The sequence below is a fragment of the Impatiens glandulifera genome, chromosome 2 (assembly GCF_907164915.1).
Source record: "Impatiens glandulifera chromosome 2, dImpGla2.1, whole genome shotgun sequence".
Taxonomy (NCBI): domain Eukaryota; kingdom Viridiplantae; phylum Streptophyta; class Magnoliopsida; order Ericales; family Balsaminaceae; genus Impatiens; species Impatiens glandulifera.
The window spans coordinates 760544-787794 of record NC_061863.1 but is presented as its reverse complement, the minus strand read 5'-3'; the positions used below and the strand labels follow the sequence as shown (position 1 = coordinate 787794).

The 27251-nt window shown below is 35.5% G+C and overlaps 4 protein-coding genes across 4 annotated transcripts; 2 read left to right on the top strand and 2 right to left on the bottom strand.

The window, feature by feature from the left end:
- Nucleotides 1-3647: 3647 nt before the first annotated feature.
- On the bottom strand, nucleotides 3648-5932 carry LOC124925928 (mannan endo-1,4-beta-mannosidase 6). Its single transcript, XM_047466065.1, has 5 exons — nucleotides 5400-5932; nucleotides 4820-5318; nucleotides 4616-4738; nucleotides 4337-4551; nucleotides 3648-4251 (listed from the first exon to the last, which is right to left on the bottom strand). The coding sequence occupies exons 1-5, from the start codon at nucleotides 5549-5551 to the stop codon at nucleotides 3792-3794; spliced, it is 1449 nt and encodes a 482-aa protein (XP_047322021.1). The 5' UTR covers nucleotides 5552-5932; the 3' UTR covers nucleotides 3648-3791.
- Nucleotides 5933-6180: 248 nt separating this feature from the next.
- On the bottom strand, nucleotides 6181-9332 carry LOC124927276 (probable phospholipid hydroperoxide glutathione peroxidase). The gene is made up of 6 exons (XM_047467666.1): nucleotides 8972-9332; nucleotides 8492-8568; nucleotides 8296-8357; nucleotides 6950-7068; nucleotides 6695-6862; nucleotides 6181-6440 (listed from the first exon to the last, which is right to left on the bottom strand). Exons 1-6 carry the CDS (start codon nucleotides 9206-9208, stop codon nucleotides 6411-6413), a joined length of 693 nt encoding a protein of 230 aa, XP_047323622.1. The 5' UTR covers nucleotides 9209-9332; the 3' UTR covers nucleotides 6181-6410.
- A 5489-nt stretch (nucleotides 9333-14821) lies between these two features.
- LOC124928115 lies at nucleotides 14822-16422 on the top strand. The gene is made up of 3 exons (XM_047468645.1): nucleotides 14822-14908; nucleotides 14978-15493; nucleotides 15751-16422. The coding sequence occupies exons 1-3, from the start codon at nucleotides 14822-14824 to the stop codon at nucleotides 16420-16422; spliced, it is 1275 nt and encodes a 424-aa protein (XP_047324601.1).
- A 3730-nt stretch (nucleotides 16423-20152) lies between these two features.
- Nucleotides 20153-27055, top strand: LOC124927967 (rhomboid-like protein 20). The gene is made up of 8 exons (XM_047468477.1): nucleotides 20153-20357; nucleotides 20442-20542; nucleotides 22292-22432; nucleotides 22967-23033; nucleotides 24419-24570; nucleotides 24692-24793; nucleotides 25646-25771; nucleotides 26686-27055. Exons 1-8 carry the CDS (start codon nucleotides 20333-20335, stop codon nucleotides 26872-26874), a joined length of 903 nt encoding a protein of 300 aa, XP_047324433.1. The 5' UTR covers nucleotides 20153-20332; the 3' UTR covers nucleotides 26875-27055.
- Nucleotides 27056-27251: the final 196 nt, after the last annotated feature.

The following is a 27251-nucleotide window of genomic DNA, read 5'->3' as shown; positions in this document are numbered from 1 at the left end:
AATGGAATCACATGTAAAGAGAGTTAATTAGGGCTAATTGGGATAAAATGAAGAGGTGGATCGATGAGTGGTGAGTTCAATAATTGTACAAGTGGGATTTGGATATGGAATCAGATACTCAAATAAATGACTTTAATATGAGACATCTACTATTCAATGTCCATAAAGTTACCTAACTTTAATTTATTTATTTTTTTGTCAAATGACATAGAGGATAAACAAGCCCATTTTAGTGTGAATATGAGAAAAAATGGATTAAGCAAAAAAAAACAAAATGTGCCATGTGTAGTTGTTATTGATTCTAATGGTTTTCGAGAATATTAAGTTTTAAGCATGTGTAATGATGAAACATTTGAATAGTCACACATTAATCTTTAATAAAAATAATTAATTTAATATTAATATAGTTGAGTATCGTATATCGGGTTTGAATTTCGCATACTCTCCATCCCCGACATTCTCTGCCTCTCTATGCTCGGCCCCGACTCCAAACTCAATTTAAAATACTCGAACTTGACTATCGAGTACCCACGAGTATCGCTACTGATACAGTTTCGGATTGCTAAAGACTGTCAGCCTATCACTCATTTGATCTTTGCTGATGATGTATTTTTGTTCGCAGAAGCTTTTTTTTTTTTTATCAAATTGAGGCTATCCAACCTTGCATTGATCTTTTAGACTTAAGGTTTCAGACCGAAAGAAAATAGGATCTCTATCTTCATGCCATCTAGTAACCCAAATTAGGTAGGGGTTTAGCGAGTTTTGTTCATACATGGGCCGTAAAAGCTATTTTCAAACCTTTGGCAGGAAAATTCACGCTTTTATGATGAATTTATGTTTGGGCTATTTTCTTCTCTTCGATTCTGCCCCTATTTCAATTTAAGTTCCACTTTAATTTATCATTTTAAAGATGTAAAAAAATAAGTACGTAGGTAAGTAATATTTTTATTTATATTTTTAACATTTCAATATTACTAATTTTAAAATTATTTATTAAAGTTGTGTTTGTTTTTTAAATCTTTATTATCTTATAAATTTTTTAATCGGATAATGGGGACCTGTCAGAGATCGGGTACCCGACAAATCAGAAATGGAATAGAAGTAGAGATATCCGTCGGGATCAGGTAGTGAAATGAAAATTGGGTTCGGGGATGTGTACTTTACTACCCGTCGGGTAGGGTACCCATTGTCATTCTAATTAAATATTAGATAAAAATAAAAATGATATATATATATATATATATATTTTGAAAATATATTTTATTATCTAATTAATTGAGAAGATCGTAACTCAAAAGCTCGTGACAAAAAATAATAAAGTTTAAATTATAACATCATTTATTATAAGTTATTCATGTCAACTTAAACATCATAAAAAAATCACTTAAGTGATAAACAAGAGAGTAAAACTCAAAAACTAAGTAAACATCAATTTCAACCCGAATAAAAAACTGGTGAGCCAGTAGACTCTAATTCTGACTTCTCTACTTATTCGTTTGTCTGATCTTTTTCGGGCGTAGTTAATATCCGAATAAAGTCTGTACGCTTTCATGTATGCACACGATTTAGTCGCCCTGTTTTCTTAGTCTTTTGTCGTTTCAATGCGTTTCACAAGCTCATCAATGAATTATATCAACGCATTCGAATTACGTCTGGTATATATCAAGTTTGTGAACTGTCATCATTTGTTGTGTTATAAATTCATTCATTTTCGTTTATTTTTTAAAATAAAAAACTCAATTTCCTAAACAACCTAATTTTAAAAGAAGAAAAGAAAAATAATGTAGACCCTATGTGTTTCTCTTTTACAAGGACCAATGACTCCAAACAAAAGAAAAGCATCTCTTTTATGAATGGATTAATTAATTATATGCTGATATATAATCTTTTTCTATCTACTAATTAATTAATTAATTATGTAATTGTTGTGGCTACATGATGTAGATCGACGTGTTAAGATGTGTATGGGGCAAAATCTGTGTTGTCAGTTTCAAGCTGCTTTTAGAGATGATCAAGCATGCATTCCGAATGATCGAGAAAGCATATTTTTTTTTTCCTCTTTTTTGATGGGTTTGGCTGCCGGGGTTTGGCTTTATAAAAGAAAAAGCAAATGTTCTCCAAATAATAATAGCTAACCTAATTCTCTATTTTTCTTACCCATAAATAGTATAAGCCAAAAACATTATTGTTGTAATACACGAGTACTAAATATAACGTTATATTTGATTCTCATTTAAAATGAGTTAAGTTGGAGAAACATATTTTAGAGAACTTTCCTCTGATATTGGGAATCTTATATTTTTTTATTTTCATAAATTGATTTGTTAAGTACTTAGACAAACTTTTACTTCACATTTCATTTAACCTAGCTACTATATCTCATCATTCCACCTATTACCAGCTTCCCAAGTTTGTTATTCATTGAAAGTATAAATATTTCATGCAAATTTTTAAATTGAAAATAACCAAATTATCAAATTGCGACTAATTCTTACGGTTTAATCATATAGTTCGCTAACATACTCAACTAATTTAACGAGACAAGCAGAACATGAGTCTGACGGAGTCGAATCCAGAACCTTAGAAACTCTGAAATATAAATAAATAAAAAAAAACCGAGATTAGTTATTTTGGCACACATATTTGCCCCTTTACACATTAAGAGCTCGTTTGATGTTTTTATTATAAAAACTTATTTTTCTAAAAAAACTCAGTTTGATATGATTTTAATGTTTTTTAATATATATTATTTAATTCTCTTATCTTATCTTATTTAATAATAAAATATTTAAATAAGAGATAATTTGATATTTTATTTAATAAATATAATAATTTAATAGATAAAAAGAAATAAGATCAGGATAATTTATTATTGGGTAAAATTCCCAAATAACCATAAAGAAGAATCTCTAAAAAAGACTTCCACCTAATCTAAAATGTACCTGTAATGATACAGGATTTTCATATACGCCCTTATACAATTTAATTGTCAAAGAATGACCTTGAGCTTTATAAAACAACAAAGGATCATAATACAATAGATTTGACCCTTAATAAACCGAAAACCAACAAACTTCAGACTTCTTCAAACATTTATTTCTCTATACACCTTTGTGTTATTTATTCCCTTTGTATTAGTCTAGTTCTTCTTGGATTCTCAACCCTTCTATATATTCTACTCCGGCCAGTCCCCTTCTTCACCGATCAATAAGGAGGAGGAGTCGATTTCGCACTTCTTCTTCTTGCATTGTCAGTAGTTGGGGATTTAGAGTCTTTTTTGGAATTTTACAGTGTTCAATGGGTTATGTCAAAGTCATTGACAGTTGTTGGCAAGTTTGGGATGCTTGTAATTTTGTATTTTGTTTAGTTTCTCAATTTCTTTGATTTTTCTCAATTTTTATTTTTCTTATACATTTTTCTTGTAATGTTTTTGTCATTGGACATAATATTTTAAAAGAGAACCATATATATAAAATAATAGTACAATTAATTAAGGATATTGGTTGAAACTTGTAATAAATTATGCTGAGTGTGTTAATTATGATATGTCTTGGCTTCTTTATGCAGATATGCTTAATTATGCTGAAAATTAATTCAATTGTGGACACATTCAATATTATGATTAACCTTTTTATGCAAGAAAGGGAAGTTGAGAAAGCTAAGTAAGGAATTCTGATTGCTTTTATGTAAAACTTTGGATTTGGATTTAAGCCAAATGTATTATTAGACTTGACATAATATAAGCATGTCTTCTTGATCTTGTTCAATTAGATGCAGTCTACTTGAATGAATTAAAACTCATGTTCATCAACAGCAATATTATTGGGAAAAGGCATGAAGTTGTTGTTGTTCTTCTTCTTCCTGCAGCCCCAATGGCATTTCCAGGAACAAAAAGAATTGAAGGTGTTGAGCTTTGTTGAATGAAGAGAGATGACATTTGAGACAGATTGAGAGGCAGAAGGGATGATCGCATAGCCATCATCCATGTAGTCTGTACCCTCCGGGAAGAGCTGCCAAAGAAGAGCCCCAGCCCCAGGGCCTCCGGCCTTTGCAGAATCCAAGATGTTCTTATAAACAGTGCTCAAAAAAGTGTCTCTGAAAGAGGAGTTGTAACCAACATCCTTTCTCGATATTCCAAACTCACTGAACACCACTGGCATTCCCCCGAGGAGATTCTCTGCATCCTCAATGTGACTTTGCATCCATGATTTGACGAACCGGAGGTGTTCATCACTAATTGATTGAGAAATCCTAAATATTAATTCAGTCAGGATTCAGGGTACATGCATGCATGAATTCTATAAATGTAAATAGTTTTTTTAAAGTTACCAATTACCAAGAGTCGGAATAAATATGAACCGAGGCAAAATCAATGCCAAGAACCTGGTGGTTCCTTATGAAGTCTGTTCCAACTTGTTTAGCGTATGCATTTGGGTTGACCTGATCAGCCCTGTTGGGATTTGTAAGACCATAGAACCCTTCAACTCCGATCTCAACCAAGTGTTTTGGATCAATACTTTTCACATATACTGCCATTTCTTCTATCCATGCCTATATATATATATACATTAATTAAACCAAGCTAGTTGCATATACAATTACAATCAAATTAAACCTGTAGTTTATCTCCAGAGGGGTCTGAGGTACAGCGTGCCTCATTCATTAGTTCCCAAGCGAAGATTGTAGGATCATCTTTATAAGTGATGTTATTCACTGAATTCACTCTATTAAGAACCGTCTGCACAAAACAAAAACAATTCATGAAGAGTCTAGCTAGCTAAACAAACAAAGAAACAAAAAATGATATATAATTGCTTGCCTTGACATGGGATTTGTAGTAGGCTTTGAGTGTTGGATGTGAGAAGAAATCGTCATCTGAAGTTAAATTATTAAGGCCACCAATCTCTCTACCCCATTTAACATATTGTGCTTTCCCCCCATATGCTTCCCAGTTGTTGACTAATGACAATATCAGCCTTATCTTATATTTTTTTGCTTCATTCACTACAAAATCTAATGCTTGGAAGACTTGTTCATCATAAACAGATGGTGATTTCTGAAGAGCCCTCCATTGTCCATCATTGAAAGCCCAAGTCCTACATACGGTTAGACCCAAAGAAGATGCCTGCTGAAATGTCTCACTGATCTTCCCTCTAGTGGATAAATCAGCTGCAAATACCATCAGCCAATAAGTGTTAAACCCATTAATGTAGAAAGGTTGTCCCCCGCCATTCAACACAAACTGTTTTCCTTTCCTCTGCACCATTGTCCAGCTTCCACCGCCATCCCCTATCTTCTGTTCCTCCTCCTCAAATGTCCTGCTCATCATGAGGGAAACTTATAATTGCATGAAAACACATGATAAAGAAAGGAAACAAAGTAAAGGAAAACTTGGATACCCTGCAGCTTGACTATGAATATAACTGATCTCATTCTCCATCTGCTGCTCCCCCATGGCCTTGACACCACCAATGCCAGAGTATGTCGACGTCACTCTTTCTGTCCATACTACTACTACGATCAGGAGGATAACTATTTTCAATCCAAACATCGTTCGATCTGTCTAATTCCCCGATGGAAGAGACCCTTTTATAATATCAGGATGCATGCATGCATACCTTAAGATAGTCATATACAGCTTGCTTTTAAGCAAAGAAAGTTGTACAATCTAGCAATCTCACTTGAGATTACCACAATTTGTTTGAGATTACCACAATTTTAGTTTATACTTTAATTAATTAATGGGAAAAAAGTGGTAATGACAGAACCTCTTTCCCTGTATCCATTTGCTGTTGGAGTGCATATCCAAAAAGGTAATTGCAGATAATTAATTGCAAATGTTGTTCTCGTGTGGGATCAATACTTACACTTTAATTGGAGGAGTCTTAGCTAGGATATTGAGGTTAATACAAGGCAAATTGTAAGAGTACAGGGGTGATGAATTGATGATGAAGATGATGATGGCCCCTTAGTAACGTACGTATGAATTAAAAAATATTCTATCTGCTTCACTTGGAAGCATGAATATTTCTTCCTGAGGACTATTCTCATTAAAGAGAGCCTGCATCATCAATACCCTCAATTTTAAAATTACTTTTATACGGTTTATTTTTAGTTCTTATTATATTTACATAAGGAGATTCTAAAATAATCCAAGGATAAACACATAAAAAAACCTCATATGAACTAATAATTTGAAGATTTTCAACAGAATATCCCCAATGGGTAAATAACATTTTGCACTGTTTTACAACACACAACATCTCTTATATGCTCTCTTTCTCAATGTTTACAAGTCTAATTGCTGCAAACAAACCCGGACTTATTGGATAATGAGGGTAATTACATTGAATCTGTATAATTTGACACCAATGAATTTCTCGGAAGAAAATCAAAGCAGTTGAACATCATCATGCCGCCAAGAGCTTTTGAATGTCCTTCTGTAAAAGAAGCCAAAAATATTACTAGTAACATAAGTAAATTTCAGCAGAGTAAAATCGAAGATTGAAGAACCAACTGTAGGAGATATCGAAATGCAACTTTAAAATTAAAATTATATTAAAAAATAAATAAAAGATAATACTTTTTTTCATTCAACTGTTGGCATCTTAAACAATATATCCCCATTTTTGCTTCATTTAACACACAGTACCGATTAAGACGTTTTAATATTTTAAGTTTCAGTAAGGGTTACCTCAATTTGGACAGGTGATGTAGGTGGTGGGTATCTTTCAACAAATTTACCATTTTTGTCCACCAGAAACTTTTCAAAATTCCATTTGATTAGATCGCCTAAGAATCCTCCAGCACTTGACTTGAGAAATTTATAAACTGGAGCTGTATTAGGTCCATTCACATCAACCTGTTGATAATGAATAAGCTCTTCAGTCTTTATCAATAATCTTTTAGCAGAACCTTAAGGATCATAATAAAGCTTAAGGAGGAAAACCTTGTCAAATATTGGAAACTCTGCCTTAAATCTTGTACAAGCAAACTGCTTAATCTCTGGATTACTACCAGGTTCCTGTCCCCCAAATTGGTTGCAAGGGAAAGCCAAGATTTCAAATCCTGCCATGAGGAACATAAGTTACAGATATCAAGCCAAGTCATAGCATATACTTTTCCTAATGCATTTCCTTTTCTTCTTTTAAGTACGGTAGATTTTTAATTTCACAAGTCAATTGCAAAGCATGATACAAAAGCATAAGATCACACAAGATAATGCACAAACAATTTCTTGATACAGGATTTATAGGAGCCCTTGAATCATTCTCTATAATGCTCTCTCACAGACATTCTACAATAAATTTGAAACTTAAGGAAATACGACTTTGAAAAATATATATGTTCCTTCGAAATCCAGCCTATTTGAGAGTTAAGAAAAACACCAAAAAAGGAATTATAGTTGTTAATTCCAGCCAAATATTGGAAAGAAATTTTTTTTATATCTTCAAATTTTGGTCTTGGCATCTTCCAAAAGTTGTAGTCCCGTTTCTTAGATTCACAGACATCTTGAATCATCTCAATTTGAAAACTGGAACTAAGAGTAACTAACTGTTGCCAAATAGATTCTTAGTATGAACTGCAGCAGAATTTCATGTGATGATAATGTCAATCAACATAAACTATAGTTACAGTACATCTAGTTTGTCATTGGACCTCTTTATAAATAGGGTGTGATCAGATTGTCCAGTAGCCAGCCACATTTGATCATGTCCTTCTGTAGATATTTACAAGGCTGTGGGGTTATTGAAGAGGGCTGGTCGTGTGATTTTGATAATGGGATTGGATCAGTCTCAGGAAAGGGAGAGTCTTGATTGTCCGTACTAGGTGCTTCCTGGTTTTCAACAGGAACTGATTGAGAGCATCGCAAAAGCTGCCAAGAGCCTGGTTGTGTTGGTTTTGTTTTGTGGAGTGAATGGTATCTCTTTTGCTAAAGTGAATCCAAAGATTGGTGCTATTATATGGTATGGCTATCTTGGTGAGGCTGGTGGGATTGCTATTGATGAGATACTCTTTGGTGATCACAATCCAGGTACTTTTTATTATTATTAACAATTCTTTCTTTTATACAAAAAATCCATTGATTTGTCTCTTTGGATAATGAAAGGGTTTATAAAAGCAATTGCAGCTAGTGTCATAAATACAATGGGTTTGTGTAAGAAATTAAAGAAGCAGAGGACGAAAAAAGAGGGAGAATTAGCTTATTGGAGCAAATAATGAGATATGGAAAGAAACTTTAAACTGTACATTACAATTAGTGAATAAGATCGCGTGTATGGATCATTAGTGTACCTTGTGTTTTATACTTCTCATAAATGTGTGAGAGTTCTTTGTAATTTGATGTCGTCAAACCACTGAATTCAAAATCAAATTATTCAATTAGACCACTAACAAAGACCAGATCTTTTAAGAAAAGACACTATAAATATGTACCATCGACAAGAAGTGCTTAGGAATATAGGTTATAAATTTTGAGAGCAAGACTTACCATTTAGAAGCAACATTGACAATAAGTAGAACCTTGCCCTTAAATTTGTTCAAAGGAACATCCTTCCCATCAATATCCTGCACACATAAAATCTCATTAATATCAAAAGATACTATTCACACCAATAGTACTCATAAAATCATTTTTCTAGATGCAAATAAAATACTAGGATCGCTAAATTAAGATACTAGAAACTGAGACAAAAAGGACCCTATGAGTCTGATCCCAGAGTGTTAATTTGAATTTGAGAAACAGATTCATCAGAACTTTAATTTAAATTGAGAAAGGGATCCCTAAACAAGGTCATTCCAAATGGGCATTGAATGATATTTTTCAAATTACTTCCTATAGAAATTTTCACTAACCAACAGCACAAAGGGTGTTCATTCTCATTTTCATGTACCAATTAGACATGAAAATCACAAGCAACATCTCTATGTTTTGAACCAAAAATGGCTATGAAGAAAGTCAATTACTAACCTTCACAGTGTAATCATAAATCGTCTCCCCAGTTGCAGCTCTGGCCTGAATAGACAAAGAACGTGATTTGAATAGAGAAGCAGGGAAATTAGGTGATTTTAGTGAGAGGTTGTTCCTGAAGATGGCCGGAGAGTACCCAAAAGAGCAATTAGAAAAAGGAGTTGAAACAACCGTGGGTGAAAGTGAAACCCATGAAGGATTTGAAGATAAAACTGAAGAAAACGCCATGGAAGCCATGTGTAAGAGATCTTTTTTTTGAAAGGATTCAATTAGGAAAAAAGAATCCCAGATCGAATGCACTTAGTTCTTATAGGATTCAGTTTTTGAGCTGAAATGTAGTACTGCGTTATTCACTTTTGCTCAAGGAAGAAGAAGAAGACTGATTTGGTGAACATTTGTTTGTGGTCGGTAGTGTAAACACGTAATTCGTTTTTTCTTTATTTTTTTTATATATATTAAGTTATAAGAAAATTAATTATTTAAAATTATTTATATAATTTAATATTTAAATTATTAATTTTTTTACATGTTTTTTTATTATTTATTAATTATTTTTTAAATGTAATTTTTAATTTAATAAATGATGATTACTTCTTTTTAAAAAATTATAAAAAAAAAAATACTTATCATTACCCATTTCAAATAAAAGTATTAAGAAAGTGTTATATATATCCATTTATATAAAAAAAAAATTGAAAGTTTAAGATATTAATATATAATATAAAATTAATTTTTATTTAAAAATATATGAAAAATATATTTTAAACTACTAATTAAATAATATAATTAATTATAATCAAATGAAAATATGATCAACTCATCATTCTTCTTTTAGAAAAAAAATTATTAAGTGAAATATTTTTTTTCTAAAATATTATATGTTTTTTTGTTTTATAATAAGACATTTTTTCATTCTTTCATATTTGTAAAAATAATCATTGTAATTGATATTTTGTGTAAATATATATATATTTTTAATAGTGAATTGACTTCTTATTATAGGATTAGTATATGTTTAATATTTAGTCTAAATCAAATATTTAAATAAAAAAAAATTATTTTTTGTTTTTAAATCAAATTTTAAATTAATTTGAATTTAAATATAGTTTTCGATTTAATTTTTGAATTTAGGTTTTAACTAGAAAATCAAATTTATATTTTATTATTTATTTAATTATATATTATATAATATATTAAAAAGATTGAATTCAATTTTGGTTTGATTTTCAGATTGACTAAAAGAAATAAAAATTTGAATCAAGAAATTCAATAATTTAAAAAGCTATATTTCTAATTATTTTATTGTATATATGAATAGTTAATTGTTATTATTTGACAATTTCGTATAGTAGGTAGCATATAAAATTTATGAGATTTATATCAATTAATTAGTTTATTGAATTGCTTTCTTTTATCCTTTATTATTATAAAATTTTATCAACTCATCGCTATGAAATTATAAAAACTTATATCATTATTAAAAAACTATGAATATTTAAACTAAAGAAGTATCAATAAAAGTAAAAAACTTTTTTTTTTTTTTATAATATAATATATATTTTAATTTAATACATGTATAAGTAAAAAAAAAACTAAAAACATTATTTTAGTTTACGGTTTTACCCTTAAATCTGAAACGCAGCGATTAGAAACTAAAAACGCAAGTGAGTGATTTCAGACTGTAATGTCTGTGGGGGAAATTTGACGAAATGACCTTGCAAACCGGGTTATTTGACCTGGTGGAATTTTATAATTTTTTTTGCGCTCGTGGTGTTCTATTTTTTTTTATACGATTTTGCCCTTGTCGCGAAACGCTAAGTGACTTAGCGTTTCGCGAAGTGGATTAGACGTTTGTATAAATACCCAAATAATTTCATTTCCCTAAATTTTTTTCTCTCTCTTCTCCAATTCTCTCCTTCACTCACGGGGGCCGGCGACGACGGCGGCCGGCGGCGACGACGTCTCCGTTTCCATACAAATCAAACCCGATCCGAGCTCTTCTAACCTAACTAATTCATTTATGTTTATCTATTGCCGATTTCTAACCCTAGATCTATTTTGCATGCAGGTTTCTTATACTAGGGTTTATGTGATTTCTCCGATTCTAACTATTTGAACGGCGTCGAGGTAGATCTTCATTCTAACAGTTATGTTCTTGTTTAGGCTTTCTTCATTTCATAAACCTTTTCATATTTCCTTTATGTCCATCATTTTCTCCGTTTTGTTGATTCTTATTGCTGATATGGTTCATATTGGTTCATGTTTGAGCATTTCGTTAGGTTATTATTTGTTATTTGTTCATAATTGCTGAAAATCTATGTCTGATAAGAGCGTATGTGTTTCCGTTTCAGATCTGCTTACCGTTTCGCTACGGACTTACCGTTTCGCTACGGTACTTACCGTTTCGCTACGGACTTACCGTTTCGCTACGGACTTACCGTTTCGCTACGGACTTACCGTTTCGCAGTATACCTCGCGATTCGCTAAGTATCAAGATTTTTTGTTATTTATAGTTAATCATGAACTTCATTTGACTAGGTATTTACATCACTTCATGGTTATGAAGAGAACATGTGTTAACAAAACAAACCTTCTAATTTTACATTGGAAACATTTAGATTCTTCAGAAAATGCCTTTGAAGAATCTATCATTGACCTCCAGATAAGAAATAAATTTCAAACAATTTTCTCTTATCTGGAGTTCAATGATCGCTTCTTCAAAGACTTTTTCTGAAGAATCTAAATGTTTCCATGTAAAATTATAGGGTTTGTTTTGCTAACACATGTTCTTTTCAAAACCATGACTTTGTTGTTGATACCTTGTCAAACGAGATAGATTACCTATGAAACCAATAAAAAATTTTGTACTTGACGATTCGCTAAGTACTACGAGCTCCAGCTAGGAGAATGGTTTGAATTCGATTTCGTTATTAAAATATATTAGCGAAAACGTATTCAAACCATCTTCTCTTAGCTGGAGCTCGTTGACCTCCCGATTCGCTAAGTCCCTCCCGATTCGCTACGTCCCTCCCGATTCGCTACGTGTCTCCCGATTCGCTAAGTCCGTCCCGATTCGCTAAGTCCGTCCCGATTCGCTAAGTCCGTCCCGATTCGCTAAGTCCCTCCCGATTCGCTAAGTGCCTCCCGACTCGCTACGGAAGTTGAAGAGACGCGCGTACTCACACGCGCTAGACCTTATATATTCAAAATATTAAGAACATTTCATTTCAACCGCCCGACTCTCTCTCTCTAACCCATTTTCTCTTCACTGAATCTTGTCAAGCTCGATCATTTCTGCTTTCTTCTCGTTCGTGGTTAAGGTTAGTTCATTATCATTTTCTGCTTTTTTGTTCATTGGTGGTTTTTGCATGTTAGTGTAATGTTAAGTGTTTCTGTTCAGTATATATTTTTCGCCAGTAGGGTTTCTGTTCAGTATATTTTTGTTTGTTGTCATTAGGGTTTCATTAGGGTTTCGCTAGGTACCTTCCGATTCGGTAAGTACCTTCCGATTCGGTAAGTACCTAGCGATTCGCTATACCTAGTTGTGGCCGATCATTTTCTGGTTTTTTGCTTATGGATTTTGGTCTTTGCATGTTAAGTTTAAGTGTTTGTTTCAGATTTTTTGTTTAGGGTTTTTGCATGTTAAGTTTATTGTTGTTTCTGATTAGTTTCGTATTGTTTCCGATTCGGTAATGCTGTCTTATGTTCAGTTAACGGCGGTTTCGCTCGGTACCTCTCGATTCGCTAAGTGCCTCCCGATTCGCTAAGTACTTAGCGAATCGGGAGGCACTTAGCGAATCGGGAGGTGCCTCCCGATTCGCTAAGTTCTTACGTTTGTATGTGTTTGTTCGAACATTTTTTATGATGTTGTTTCCTTTTGTAGATGGCAGAAACAACTGTTACTGAGTTTCCCGGTCGGATTTCGTGGAAAAGTGCCCTCACCCTGAAGAAGATTGTGAATAAGTTCGAGGAAATGGATCTTCTGGAGAGTGTGTACAATACCCAGTTCAGATCATTATTCACAGCCCCCCTCTTGCAGTTCTCAGGAAGTATTGTTCATCAAATGTTGTTGAGGCGGTTAAGCTCAAACTCCAAGGAGATAACTTTCATGGTGAATGGGCAAAAGCTTGTATTTGGTATGAAGGAGTATGCGTTGGTTACCGGCCTATGTTTCGGCGTTTATCCTGAGTTGGACCAAGAAAAATTGCGCCGTTGTCCACCTCTCTCGGTTAAATACTTTAAAGGGAGCATGAGTGTGAAAATGTGCGAGTTCGAGAAGGCTTTTTTCAAATGCAAAGACAAGGAAGATGCATTCAAGATGGGGCTGGTATGCCTGATTTGCCAGTACATATTCACATTTGACCCAAAAAGAGTTATATTTCCAAAAATACTCAACCTGGTGGAAGACAAGGACACTTTCTTCCAATATCCATGGGGGAAGGTCACCTTTAGAGCCACCCTCAAGGGTTTAAACAAGAACATGAAACACCTCTGTACCTCATTTTTTGAGAAGAAAAAGTTGGCTGAAGATCCTTATGCTCCTTTTGCATATAACATCTATGGGTTCGCATTGGCACTTCAAGTGTGGACGTATGAGATCTTCGAAAACTTTATCCCTAAATTCGCCAGAAGGAATGAGATTAATGACCCTCTACGCCCAAGGTTGTTACTCTATCATTCCAACAGGAAAAACACATCGATGGAGGTTAAGACTGCTCTAGAGACCACGGATGTGACTGAGATGGAAGAGTCCTCCATGGAGAAGAGGTTATACAGTGGTGATGTATTTGAGCAAATCGACGAGACAGCTGATGATTTTTTTGAGGGATTTACTGATGGGAAGGTAATAAAAGATGATGTTGATGAAGAAGAAGAAGAAAGTGAACATGAAGAAGTTACTCCGATTCCCAAACCTGCCACGAGGAAGAGAAAGGCTGATGCTACTCTTAAAGAAGCAGCCAACTTGAAGAAGAAGCTTGCTTATGAATCGATTCCGGCCCACATTCTTACTCCCCCATCCGCGACCTCAAGTCCTCGGGCTGACACACCTTCTCCTCGGGCTCCAACACCTACTGTTGGATGTGATTTTAATGAGATGAAGGAGGAGCTGAAAATAGAGTTGAAAGAGGAGATGAAAAAGATGAAAACAGAGCTCATCAAAGAGCTAAAAATCACAATCCAACAAACTCAACAAACTCACGTTGAGTCGTTCAAGAAGATGGTTTTTAATATGTCCACACAGTTGTTAGAAAAATCCAACAAAAGGATGTCCATATTATTAACCAGATTAGATGATATGGAGGATAATATAAAGAAGAAGAAGAGTAAGAAGAAGGATTCTAAGAAGGCTGTGAAGGTTGAAGAGGAAAAGACTACTGAGGTATGGAGATATTGAATTTTGCACTTTACATTTTATTTCGCTAAGTACATATCTGATCTAACCAGTACATATTTTGCAGGTTAAGGATTCTAAGAAGGATGTCGAAGTTGAGAAGAGCAAGGTTGAACAGGAGGAGGAGAAGAAAGAGGTATTCTGCGAACTTTTCGTTTCGCAAAGTAGTTTCCGTTTCGCTAAGTTAGTATTTTTCGTTTCGCTAAGTTAGTATTTTTCGTTTCGCAAAGTAGTTTCCGTTTCGCTAAGTTAGTATTTTTCGTTTCGCTAAGTTAGTATTTTTCGTTTCGCAAAGTAGTTTCCGTTTCGCTAAGTTAGTATTTTTCGTTTCGCAAAGTAGTTTCCGTTTCGCAAATTATTTGTTGTCGATTCGCTAAGTGTGAATTTTGTCTATTTTGTAGGAGACTGTGGGGGATGATGAGAAGGTGAATGATGGGACTGATGGGAAAGACGATGTAATGGAGGACAATGAGAAGGTGGAGGATGAAAAACAAGAGGACGTTGAGAAGGTGGAGGACGCACAGAAGGTGGAGACCGATGAGAAGGTGGATGATGATGAAAAGATGGATGAGGATAAGGTGGAGAACGATGAGAAGGTCGATGATGAAGAGAAGGTGGAGGATGAAAGAAAAGACAACGATGAGAAGGTAGATGATGATGAGAAGGTGGAGGATGCGAAGGTGGAGGACGTAAAGATAGAGGTTGAGGCTAAATTGGAGGACGGTGTGGCTAGGGTGGATGATGTGGAGGTTGATCTGAAACTGAAGGATTTGAAAGTGAAGGTGAAGGATGAGAAGACTGTGGGGGATGTGAAGGCAAATGATGACAATGATGACAATGACGATTTCCAGTTATACAATACTCCTCCTAAAGGAAATTATGGGAGGAGAGTGAGGAAGCCGAAAAAAGATGACTCGTACACCAACCCTTCCTTGTCAAAAATGCCCAAGACAAAGGATCCTATGAAAGTGAATCACCTTCAAAAATTTGATGATGAGCTACTTCATAAAGTAAAGGCGTGGTTGGATGATCCAAAAACCGATAATTCGACAACGGATTTACATACGGTTCAAGCAAAGAAGGAAGTGTTGGTTAGAGTTGTAACAAGGCTTACATGGATTGAAGACGAGGTAAGTCGTTCAAATCAATTCATTAATCTTCGTTTCGCAAAGTACTCTTCGTTTCGCAAATTACTCTTCGTAAAGCAAAGTACTCTTCGTTTCGCAAAGTACTCTTCGTTTCGCAAAGTAATCTTCGTTTCGCAAAGTACTCTTCGTTTCGCAAAGTGCTCTTCGTTTCGCAAAGTGCTCTTCGTTTCGCAAAGTACTTACTTAGTCAATGTTGTTTGATATGTACTCAATGTATGTTGTATGCTCCCATTGTGCAGGAAATCGATGCATTCTGCCATCTTCTGCGGAAAAGGATTTCCTGCTATCCCAAAACATATAAAAATACACTTGCGGCAATTGGGGATTGCGTATTGTCGGATAGAATCAGGCGACTGCACAGGGATTTTATTAAGGATCCTGCCAAATTTCCAGTCGACGAATTCAAAGACTATTATATGGGCGCACCACATAGATATATGCCAGAGTGGTCTACAATTGACGACGTCTACATGCCAGTGAACATTAACCAGAAACACTGGATTTTATGTGTAGCACGTCTTCAAAAGTACCGCATTGACGTGTACGACTGTGACGCCTATCTTTATAAGAATCTGGATCCTTATTTGAAACCCTTCTGCGACATGATTCCATGTATATTCGCCAAAACAATCACTCCCGGTGAGAGGGTAAGGTATCCTAATTTCAACTTCGAAGGCCCCCTCCAACCAATGACATACAAACGGTTTCCACACCCCAAAGTGAAAACCGCTGCTCCTAAGGTTGGAGAAGTCCCGCGGGCAACAGAGAGCGGGGACTGTGGGGTCTTCACGCTAATGTACATGGAACACTTGACCGCTAATCAACCCGTGCATAATGTGACCTCAGAAAATATGGGATTTTTTAGGCAGAAGATGGCGGTCCGGTTATTCCATCAGATTATGGAACCTTAAACATTATTATTTGTAAATTGGATAACTTATTTTGATGTATTGTAAACCTTGATGAATATGTTGGAAGTTGGATTATGTATTGTAAATTATTTTGTGTAAATTGATGTATTGTAAATTCGCAAAGTACTCTTCGTTTCGCAAAGTAATCTTCGTTTCGCAAAGTACTCTTCGTTTCGCAAAGTAATCTTCGTTTCGCAAAGTAATCTTCGTTTCGCAAAGTACTCTTCGTTTCGCAAAGTCCCTCCCGTTTCGCAAAGTCCCTCCCGTTTCGCTACGTGTCTCCCGATTCGCTACGTGTCTCCCGATTCGCTAAGTGCCCTCCCCCATCAGATTGATTATATTTTCCATCTGTTTCTTTAGCAACCTTAATTCATTTCTCAATTGAGATTGGATTATATAATGCCAATTGACAATATTTTAAACAAGCATTAAACCTCAATTAATTAACAACATACCAGTACCATAGTTCAATTAAAAACATATATTACAACATAGTATCTATCAAGCTAAAGGTTCATATTGTTGAGATGATGAGTCATGCTGCTTAGATGATGAGTCATGCTGCTTAGATGATGAAGCTCGTGCAGTAGATGGTGCAGGCATCACTGCTTTGCATGTTGCCCTATTATGTCCAAGCCCATCACATGAGCTGCATCGTCTCGGGATCTTACGGACCTCACCCTGGGATGACCTACGCTTTGTTTGTGGCCTGCCTTTCTTAACCTTCACATTTGGTTTAAGACATGAACGTTGCTTGATATTTTCGGGAACATCCCAATTTTCTTCATCACCGGGAGGATAACATGTCTCGGCATATGAATTTATCCAACACTCAGTTGTGTAATACCTGTGTGTAGGGAAAATATAACGAATTATTAATTGGTTAAACAGAATGAACACGTGAGCTAGATATTAATACCTTGAACAGAAGTCATAAGAAACCAAATTCCGACTACGGGCAGCAGCCATTGCATGCGTACAAGGAAGACCCGAAACTTCGAATACTCTACAAGTGCAGTTCATGTCTTTCAAATTGACTTTGAAATGGGACTGATTGTCATGCACATAAAACTCGAATCGGTTAAGCGATTGGACTGTATAGAATCTGGCCTTCTCGAATCCCTCACGTAACACCTTCTCATAATTTGGAGATAAAACTTCTTCGTGATTAGACGCTCTTTCTCTTCTATCGTTAAACCATTGTTGTATTGTGAATCTTAAATACTCAGCCATTTCTGAAATGGGATACTTTCTGGCTTCCCTGCTCTGACTATTGAAACTCTCAGCATAATTGCTTGTCAGTTGATTGTATCGCTTACCGGGAAAAAATGCTCTACTCCATCTTGGGAACCCAATTTCTTCCAAATAGGCAGCAATCCTGTGATCTTTAACCTTGATTTTCTCAAACCACCGATTAAATTCTTGGACAGTGTATGCCCTTGAAGCCGAATCAAACTCCGCATGACACTTATCACTTTTAAATTTGGCCACAATATTCATCTTTATGTGATATGTGCACGCGCCGTGGTCTGCTTCTGGGAAAACAGCGCACAAGGCATTAGCGATGCTTGGGTGTCTGTCGGATACGAAGACGAGATCATCAACTAATCCAATTGCGTCTCTCAGTTTTTGCATGAAATAAGTCCAGGAGTTATTATTCTCTGAATCAACAACGCCGAATGCGACAGGATATAGTTGCTCATTCGCATCCAATGCAATAGCCACCAATAATTGACCACCCACCTTGTGCTTAAGAAAACTAGCATCAACACATAATACAGGACGGCAAAAGGATTTGAAACCCCTAATTGAGAGGCCTAGGGACATGAACATATACTTGAAGTGACCGAGCTCGTCTGTCTGTATGTCGGTTATGGTACCAGGATTACACTTCTCCAACATGTAAAGGTATGATGGCAGTATTCCATAAGAATCCTCTACCGTTCCTCGCACCGCTATTAAAGCATTTTCCCTTGCCCTCCATGCCTTATTATAAGTCAAAAATATCCCATAAGTTGTCTGCATGTCTTCAATTATTTTCTTAGGCAAGTGGTTATGATGATGGTCCATGTACTTGCTCTTCACGCACTGCCCAATAACCCATGCTGGTGTTTGCATTTTTTTCTTGGGCCTCGACAAAGTGGAGCATGAGTGTTGATGCTCAAATGTCCGGATCTCAAACATCTCAGAAAACTTACCTTTCACAGCCCGCAAGCTCCACTTGCATGTCTCATCCAAACATTTGAGTTCCCAAAGATTTTTCCTTGACTTCTCCACTTTGAATTCAAAATGATTGGCCATCGCATATTTATATAGAGCAAGTTGAAGTTCTTTTTTATTTTCAAACAACGAACCGACTTCCAATACGGTTTCACTAGTTAATGCCATCGCAAATGTGGGGTCTGGCGGTGATGTGTCTGTCGGGTCTGTCGATGGTGTACCCATTGAAGATCGTCTTGCACTAGATGGTGTACCCATTGATGATCTTCTTGCACTTGTTGGTGTACCATTTGATGCCTTTTTTGCACTAGTTGGTGTACCCAATGATGATCTTCTTGCACTTGGTTGTATAGGTATTGATGCTTTCTCACCACTATTAACATGCAAGTCCTGAGTAAGTGGGATGTGAGGCAAAGAGGTTTCTCCGGCTTCATTTTGACTTTCAACAAAGAATTCCAAGGGTACAACAGGTGGAACAAATTTCTGAGTAAGTTGTGGTGGTAGTATACTTTCTTGAGTTGGGTATGTAAGTAGTGGTATCTTTTCTTTAGTAAACGCTGACTTCTCCACTACAGATACACACAATGGTGACACTGTTCGACCCAAAATCAAGCGTGATAGATATGTGTTCAAATCCCCATCATTATCAATAAAAACAGGTTTTGGATTTCTGATATTCGGAATATCATACTTCACTTGGAGCACTAAATCGTATGCTGATAACTGGAGATTAAGTCTATCGTAGAGTATATCAAGTAATTCAGCATAACGAGTACTTTGGGGTAGATCAAATGTTTTGATTGAAGATGCATCAAAATACAGTATTCCATCAGCATCAAGTTTCCACTCTCCATTATAGAAAACGAAAACTTCAGCTGCAATATAAAAAACATGATTTGATTTAGAGACGTATAATTAATACTTCGCGAATCGAAAGGCACTTAGCGAAGCGGGAAGTCCTTCGCGAATCGTAAGGCACTTAGCGAAACGGGAAGGGCTTCGCGAATCGTAAGGCACTTAGCGAAACGGGAAGTCCTTCGCGAATCGCCAGGCACTTAGCGAAACGGGAAGTAAACCCTAACCAATCTCAGAAACCGAACATCAATAAAACATGCTTCAAATAGACGTACCTATTGGAACAGTGCTCGTGCACGTCGTCGAGCTCATAGTGGATTTCGAATGAACTTCGCCGCCGAGATCTCCCCCGAGTTCGTCGCCGCCGCCGGAGTTTAGAGAGAAGGAGGAGAAGAGCGGGAAGAGAGAGAAGGAGAAGAAAAGAAATGAAAAAAAAGTACGGCGCTTATATTAAATAGTAAGGGCAATCTGGACATTTCACATATCGTCACTTCGCGAAACGCTAAGTGACTTAGCGTTTCGCGACGAGGGCAAAATCGTCCAAAAAAAATAAAATCACCAGGAGCGCAATTAAATTATCAAAATTCCACCAGGTCAAATAACCCGGTTTGCAAGGTCGTTTCGTCAAATTTCCCGTCTGTGGCCTGCAATTTGGGTCCATCGACTCAATGCTTCGTTTGGTAATCAAACGGCCCAAAACAGCTATACAACCTTCTCGACTGCATCTAGATTCTAGAAGGAAGTAGACAGGCAGCCGGAAAGTTTGATCAATGAAAAGGTAACCAGACAACAAGAGGAAATCAGAGAGATAAAAACCTAAGTTAGTGATCCGAAGATGAACGGCGGCCCGTCTGGTTTCAGTACGTATTTCATCAGAGATTTGGTTCAATCAGATTAACAATTATTGACCTACTTACTATCTCTTGATCGCTATCTTTTTCCAGACAATGCTCCGATCACTAGAACTTTTATTATCGGTTGTGCCCTCTTCACCATCCTTTTTGGAATCCAGGGTCGTTCTAATAAACTTGGTTTGTCATATCAGGTACCCTTTTTTTCCTTTTTTTTCTTATTTGGGTAGGTTTCTGTTATTGAGCTAGAACCCTATTTCCATGGATGAAATCCATGAACATATGATTCAATTCCTATGGGTTTCTCTTAGATTGGGTTTTGATTCAATTACTACATCCTTGAAAGAAGCATGCATGTCAAAAAAAGATCCAGTAAGATTAGTTCATGGGTTATGCATACTGTGGTTTTATTTCCTTGGGTTCTATGTCTTCATTTAAAGTTATCATTTTGTTTATGTTATCGAAACCCATTGCATGGTTAACCAATTTAGATCTTTCTTACTTGCCTTTTTGGTTGAGCTGAATTTACAGGATTGTGTTGTATTTTGCTGTGAACTAACATTTCGAATGCAAGTAAATCTAGGACAATGGCATAGAGAAATTTTTAAAAGTCACAATAATGATCATTGGAAAAGATGAAAAGTCTCACAAATTGTATTATTTATGACTGGAAAATATTCAAAGGATCTTAAACATCTATATAGAGTAAAGACTAAGCCTATGCTTGATAAGCTTTTCTGTTTCCTTTCCTTGAGAGTAGAATGATAGATGATGTTTGTTTGGAACTTAGGTGAGTCCTTGAGAGTGGATGCATCTTTTGTCCCGACTATGACTGATACGTTTGACAAAGCCTCGATAAGCCTAGCTAGCCGTGTTTCCTTTGTTGCGGATAAATGATGAATGAAGGGAACTTTTCATTCCGATATCCCATTGACAGACTTATGATAGTCTACCACTTTAGCCTCCTACCTGTTTGTGATTGCGAATAGGTTATTAAAGTGTCACACAACATTTATTTTCAAAATTTATTGTACAAAATTGTGAAATCTTTTTGGATGAATTTAATGGACTAAACAGACCCCAATCACACTAATTATTATTATTATTATTATAATGCAAAGTGGAAGTTTCGGTTATATTAGAAGTTTGAGTTTTGCAGATATATTTGGAAAATAAATGTGTAAGAGAAAAATTGAATTTCTCTCATTGCAAAATTTTGGGGTCATAGATTGTGTATCCCAGCCAGTCACGTCTTTAATACCAAACGTATCTATAAATTGATTGTCGGTTTCTCATTCAATAAAAAGTTTCCAAATGAAGCCATATCTCTAGGTAAGTATAGTTGCATCAACAGAAATGGAGGTTAGGGAAGAGCTTGTGAAAGCAGACTGTAATTAAAAGAGTGGAGATTGTTGGGGATGGTATTAATGGGGGGCCACGAGCTTCTAAAACTTATTAGCAGAATAAGAAAGTAGTAAAAATTTGACTTGCTTTCCTGAAACTAATGTTGGAAATGAAATAACTGATCAATGCGTTATGATCTTTAATGTAATTTCTACAATCATTATTGATGTCCTCACCATTTCTAGGGCTCCAGAGACCAAAGTTGTATGCACAGTATACTGGGTAAACAGACCTTGGAGCCACATTGACGTGCAATGATCACTTGCATATTGAAAAGAATAATTCAGAAATAGCTTTTCATATTTTTCCCATACATTTGTATTATCGATAGGTTATAATTATCTCAAAAACTTGAAGAGTTTTTTATGCTTGAATAGAGTTTTTGCTCTCTAATGTGATTTTCATTTCTCTTCACGTGTTTGCTTTCTAGTATTTCTCCTCTGATCATCTCGTGGTCAAGTAAAGGGCTAATCATACTGTGAGATTGTTTTTATGTTTCTATTATTCTTTTTATACATTACATTTTTTCTTCTTATCAGGATATATTCAAGCAGCTTCGCCCTTGGAAACTGCTTGCGTCAATATTTGCATTCTCATCTACACCAGAGCTGATGTTTGGGCTTTATCTGCTCTATTACTTCAGAGTGTTCGAGAGACAAATAGGTTCAAATAAATATTCTGTAAGTGCATCATTCTTGAACCTAGCTTTTCCTAGTTTGGTTTCCCTGAACCTGCAATCTTCCATTGACTTGGGATAATTGCAACATTGGAGGAATACAATTTGGCAGTTAATAGATACTGTTTAAAGTTCAGAATATGATTTGTTTTAGATGGTTTATTGTGAGTGCATTTAAAGTATGAATGATGGAAATGCTCTTCAACTTTATCATAACACGTGTTGCAATTTTTGGTCAGAAATTTTGTTGCCTACTATTGTACTGTTATTGTTGGTTCAAATGCAATCATTTTTTTGGGGAAGCTGTATGTTTTATTTACCTTTATGCATGATGGAATGTTATTATGTAGCTTGATTCCTCTTTTTGGAGATTTTATGATAGACACATGCTTCAAAAGATAAGAAAAATAAGTTGCATAACACTTACTTTGCAGACTTGCAGTAGAGGAACTGCATTCTTTATCTAACACTTACATAACCTTGCTTATTCATTTTGGTATTTATAATGTCATCTCATGTATACAATTCTGCTGGTCAGGTATTTATCTTGTTTTCCATATTTGGGTCTCTACTGTTTGAGGTTCTCACACTGGCTCTGCTTAGAGGTAATCTGCTAATTCAGTTTCTATACAATTAGGCTCCTTCCTGTATACTTTATTTGAATGTCTGTTCCTGTTTCCCTTTTTCTGAATTTAAGAAGCTAGCACGACCCCAAACAGTCATGACTCCCCATTTCATCTTAAGACATTCTTAGTGGGAATCGAACCCGAGACCTTTGGTCTAGTGGGTTATGTCTGTTCCTGTTTCTAATAATTTGTTAATGCAGTATTTTGGCTTTGTTCTAGTTACGAGTGCAGTCTCCCCTGGCTAATTGTTTTCATTTCTGATTTTTAGTTATCTATCTGTCATAGAACTTGTGTATTCATACTTCTGTGTGCATATTCATGTATACATGTCAGATTTGGCTTCATATATGTAAGCCATGTTTTCTGGAGCATTTATATTGGACTAATGTAGCCATTTGCAATTGTATAAGTTGTCGGTGGGTCTCCTTTGTTTTTCTTGAGTTCTAGACCCTTAGCTTCTAAGTACATTATGCCTATGAGATATCAAGCATAGCTTGTGAGATTGGTGAATTGAGTTGAGAATAGACAAGTGCATATATTACTTAGCCCCTCCAACCAAAGAAAAGAAGAAAACTTGTGTTTTTCCTTGCCAGGGTTGTATGTGTCTTTCAGCCTGCTTAGGCTCTGATTTGTCAAATTAGCTGATTTTCCTTTTCTGCATCTCCTCGTGTTCCGGCAATCAGCTTATATATGACTTACATACTATGAGACAACTTAGATGAGCTGTGTGTATCTACCCGTTCAATGTTGTTGCTAATATTTCTCCTACAATAAAGGAAAACCGTTGTAATTCGTCATACAGGTGCTTCTTTAACATATTAAATTGGTTAAATGAACAGACCTTTAAGTATGATTCTGGTTAATTCCTGATACATGTAATTTTTTTTTGGCCCGATTAAAAGTTGATGGGTATTTTTAAATTTGAAGCCGTTTTAGGAGGCCACAATATGAAACATAAAATTTATTTACGAAGTCATCCGAACCACCATTCTTAGATGGCTCAGTGTAGACAGTTTAGATTAGAGGCTTTGTATTGTATCAGGCAGTAAAGGTTGTAGTTCAAGCCTTTATACATTGGGGTTTAACATTGGATTAGCACGAAACTACTTAACCCCATGCCCACCTGTGTAACACCAATCAACCCAACTCTTCGTTGACGTCTTCTTTTGTGGTAAACCACTCTTCCCTGTTCCACCAAAAAATAACCCATCTTCCTTGATTTTTGTTTCTTCCTACTTGTATCTTCTCTCTTATTTTTTATATCGTTTATGCTTTACTATTATTTCATCTATGCGTGATGATATGTTTAATACTCTTTTCTCTAACATTTAGTGATAAGTTTCTTTTGGACATCCTGTTTGCAGGTTCTTCATTAAACATGATCAGTTCTGGTCCTTATGGCGTTTTATTTTCATCATTTGTTCCTTTCTTCCTGGATATCCCCGTTTCAACACGGTTTCGTGTGTTTGGTCTGCATTTCTCTGACAAGTCTTTCATATATTTGGCTGGTATACAGGTGATTAAGTCTTATTAAATAGGCAATTTTTCAAATGAGTTCTATTTTTCATCTTGCTACTCAGATTGCTTTCTCTATCTTATTCTTCCTTCAAGCTCTCTTGTTTTTTTTTGTCTTGCAGCTTCTTCTATCATCTTGGAAAAAATCTATTGTACCAGGCATATGTGGAATCCTTGTTGGTTCCCTGTATCGTTTAAATATCCTTGGTATTCGTCGATTGAAGGTTATCTCTTATGTCTTCAAGTGTTGTTTAATGTGATGTGTGATAACCTAAAAATGATTGTTTACAAGGAGAAGTAAAACACTCCAATCAATGTGAGTGTGATCTTTGAACATTGCTAGGAACAATAACTTCTTGCAACACGGGTCTTTATGTTGATATAAGGTTATAGGAGGGAATTATCCAGAATTTAATAAATTCTTTTTAGCGACTTAGGAATCCACTGTTTGAGTTACCTTTTTTAGTTCTTTGAACAAATCGTGGCCTCTTGTCAAGAGACCTACCTAGTAACATGGCTCTGCGACAAAAAACCTTAGTCATTGGCACTAATCTTACCAAGTCGGCATGAAGTCCTAATTAGGAACGACTTTACATTGGTCTTTAAAGCCTAATATTTACTCACACTTAAGAATTTTGGGATGTATTGGAACCACCAAACTTTCACTCTCTCACAAACACACGCATGTTTTTATTTTACAATATTGGTATTTAAATGCAGCCCGGATTGCTCGTGGTATGATGGGTAAATATTAACATGTAATTGCTTTGGACATGTGTATTGGATGGACTTGAATAGTTCAGGTTCTCTTCTCATCTAGGCCATACAACCGATTTTTTAGCTTTCATTTCCATTCTTTTGTCTTCTCATCTCTGGCTTTTCCAATTCCACCTATCAAGCCTATTTATAATTTGATATTGCAGAAGCTAGGTTGTATTGATTCTCTTTTCTTTTGCTGGTTAAAATGCTTGGGGAAGATCTGACCAATTTTATTGCTACTGCTTATGCCTGAGTTTACTATTGCCTAAAGCTGGAGTACTTGTTATGGGGGTGACTCGTGTATTTTGATATTTCAGTCTCCAGACTTCATTGCCTCGTTCTTTTCAAGGCTCTCCTTCTCATCGACTGGAAGCACGCCTTCTGCAGCACCAAGCAGACATGTTCTAGGAAATCTGCCTCCTTATACCCATCGCCAGGCTCAGGTAAGATATTTCCTGTTTGCTTTATTGCTTCTGAGAATTTATGCATAATATTTACATGCTTCAGTAAAAGAAATGATAAGAGACGGAATGGGAGAAAATTCATCAGATTTCTTCCAACTAGATTATGGATTCAGCCTTAGAGTGGAATGCAACAAGCATAATGAGCAATGATAATATTTCATCAATTTTATATTTCACATTTTTCTCAAACATACATGCTTGGTGACTAGAATTCAATTATCCTGTGAAAGTGACAGCCACAGTTCAAACATTAACTAATGTCTGAACCAAATTGATATAGGCAGTGACCTATTTAAGGCTTAAGGTTATTGCACTATACCATGATTTACTTGTGATATAGTTCTTGAAGTGAATACCTCAAGTTATTGGTAATCATAATTAGTATGAGTTAATCTGAATATTATTGAAAAAAGTTGGTTATCTTGCATATATAATTTTATCTCAGTAGTATTTGTAGCTACCAATTATTAGGATATGATTATTGTAGCTAGTATTTATTAAAAAAGAGAAATTGAGCATTTACAAATCATTTGATATCACGTGTATTGGCCTGTTTATTATTATTTTCCTTGTTTCAGGGTTAACCTATGGGTTGTTTCATAAAACTAAACATTGAAAATTACTAATGGAATATTTTTGTGCACTAGTATAAAATATTATGAAAAATAAATGACATATTTTCTCTTTAAGTATAATTGACTTCACTTTAACTTTTGATAGTTTAATGATATGATTATGTAAAATGTATTTTATATATGTATATGTTGAGATTCTGGTTGGTAGCTTGGAATAAATAGCAAGGTCAATGATATGATTATGTAAAATATTTGCTGTGATTTGAAGGAAATAGTTAAAATATTGGTTGGGTTATATATATCCTCTTAATTTTACAGAGTAACAACAACAACTATCAAGAAGTGTCTTCTTCTTCTTCTGCTCCTACAATAGAGCCGACAGAAGAGTCCATAGCCACTCTGGTCTCCATGGGCTTTGACATGAACCATGCTCGCCAGGCGCTTGTTCAGGCCGGAAACGATGTCAATGCAGCCACAAACATCCTCCTCGAAGCTCAGACTCAATAACTGCCCTATTCCTCCTCGACAAGTCCTGTATTTTCCCAAAGGATATGAAATATGTAGTATTAGAGGTGCAGTAGTTGTAGGTGATCGAGCTCAATGTGCAGACGGACAGATAGATGGCAGGAAATTTAATGAAACTTAAAAATTTGTTTATCTGTCGCGAATTGTAATGTTGTTGTTACTGGTGGACTTATTATTCCAGTGAAGTGAAGTGAAGTGAAGTGAAGTTGTTCTTCCTGCATGCATCATATTGGACATACATTTTTCTACTTAATTGAAACTTTCTATTTAATATTTATGTGCTTCAATTTCAATTTCAGGAGGAGGAGGAGGACAATTGTACCTTTGTTGTTACAATTGACTTGACTTAGAAGAAGTTG

Bases quoted from the DNA above. Each gene is read 5' to 3' on its own strand.
- LOC124925928 (XM_047466065.1), bottom strand. From the start codon at position 5,551: ATGTTTGGATTGAAAATAGTTATCCTCCTGATCGTAGTAGTAGTATGG. The intron at 4,739-4,819 runs GCAAGCAATTAT...TGTTTTGTGCAG, and splicing joins ACTACAAATCCCATGTCAAG to ACGGTTCTTAATAGAGTGAA. The intron at 4,552-4,615 runs GTTTAATTTGAT...ATATATATATAG, and splicing joins CCTCTGGAGATAAACTACAG to GCATGGATAGAAGAAATGGC.
- LOC124927276 (XM_047467666.1), bottom strand. From the start codon at position 9,208: ATGGCTTCCATGGCGTTTTCTTCAGTTTTATCTTCAAATCCTTCATGG. The intron at 8,569-8,971 runs GTTAGTAATTGA...TTATGTGTGCAG, and splicing joins TTTATGATTACACTGTGAAG to GATATTGATGGGAAGGATGT. The intron at 7,069-8,295 runs GTACACTAATGA...TCCTCATGGCAG, and splicing joins TGAGAAGTATAAAACACAAG to GATTTGAAATCTTGGCTTTC.
- LOC124928115 (XM_047468645.1), top strand. From the start codon at position 14,822: ATGGAGGACAATGAGAAGGTGGAGGATGAAAAACAAGAGGACGTTGAG. The intron at 14,909-14,977 runs GTGGATGATGAT...GATGAAGAGAAG, and splicing joins AGGTGGAGACCGATGAGAAG to GTGGAGGATGAAAGAAAAGA. The intron at 15,494-15,750 runs GTAAGTCGTTCA...CCCATTGTGCAG, and splicing joins TTACATGGATTGAAGACGAG to GAAATCGATGCATTCTGCCA.
- LOC124927967 (XM_047468477.1), top strand. From the start codon at position 20,333: ATGAACGGCGGCCCGTCTGGTTTCA. The intron at 23,034-24,418 runs GTAATCTGCTAA...TCCTGTTTGCAG, and splicing joins CACACTGGCTCTGCTTAGAG to GTTCTTCATTAAACATGATC. The intron at 24,571-24,691 runs GTGATTAAGTCT...TTTGTCTTGCAG, and splicing joins TATATTTGGCTGGTATACAG to CTTCTTCTATCATCTTGGAA.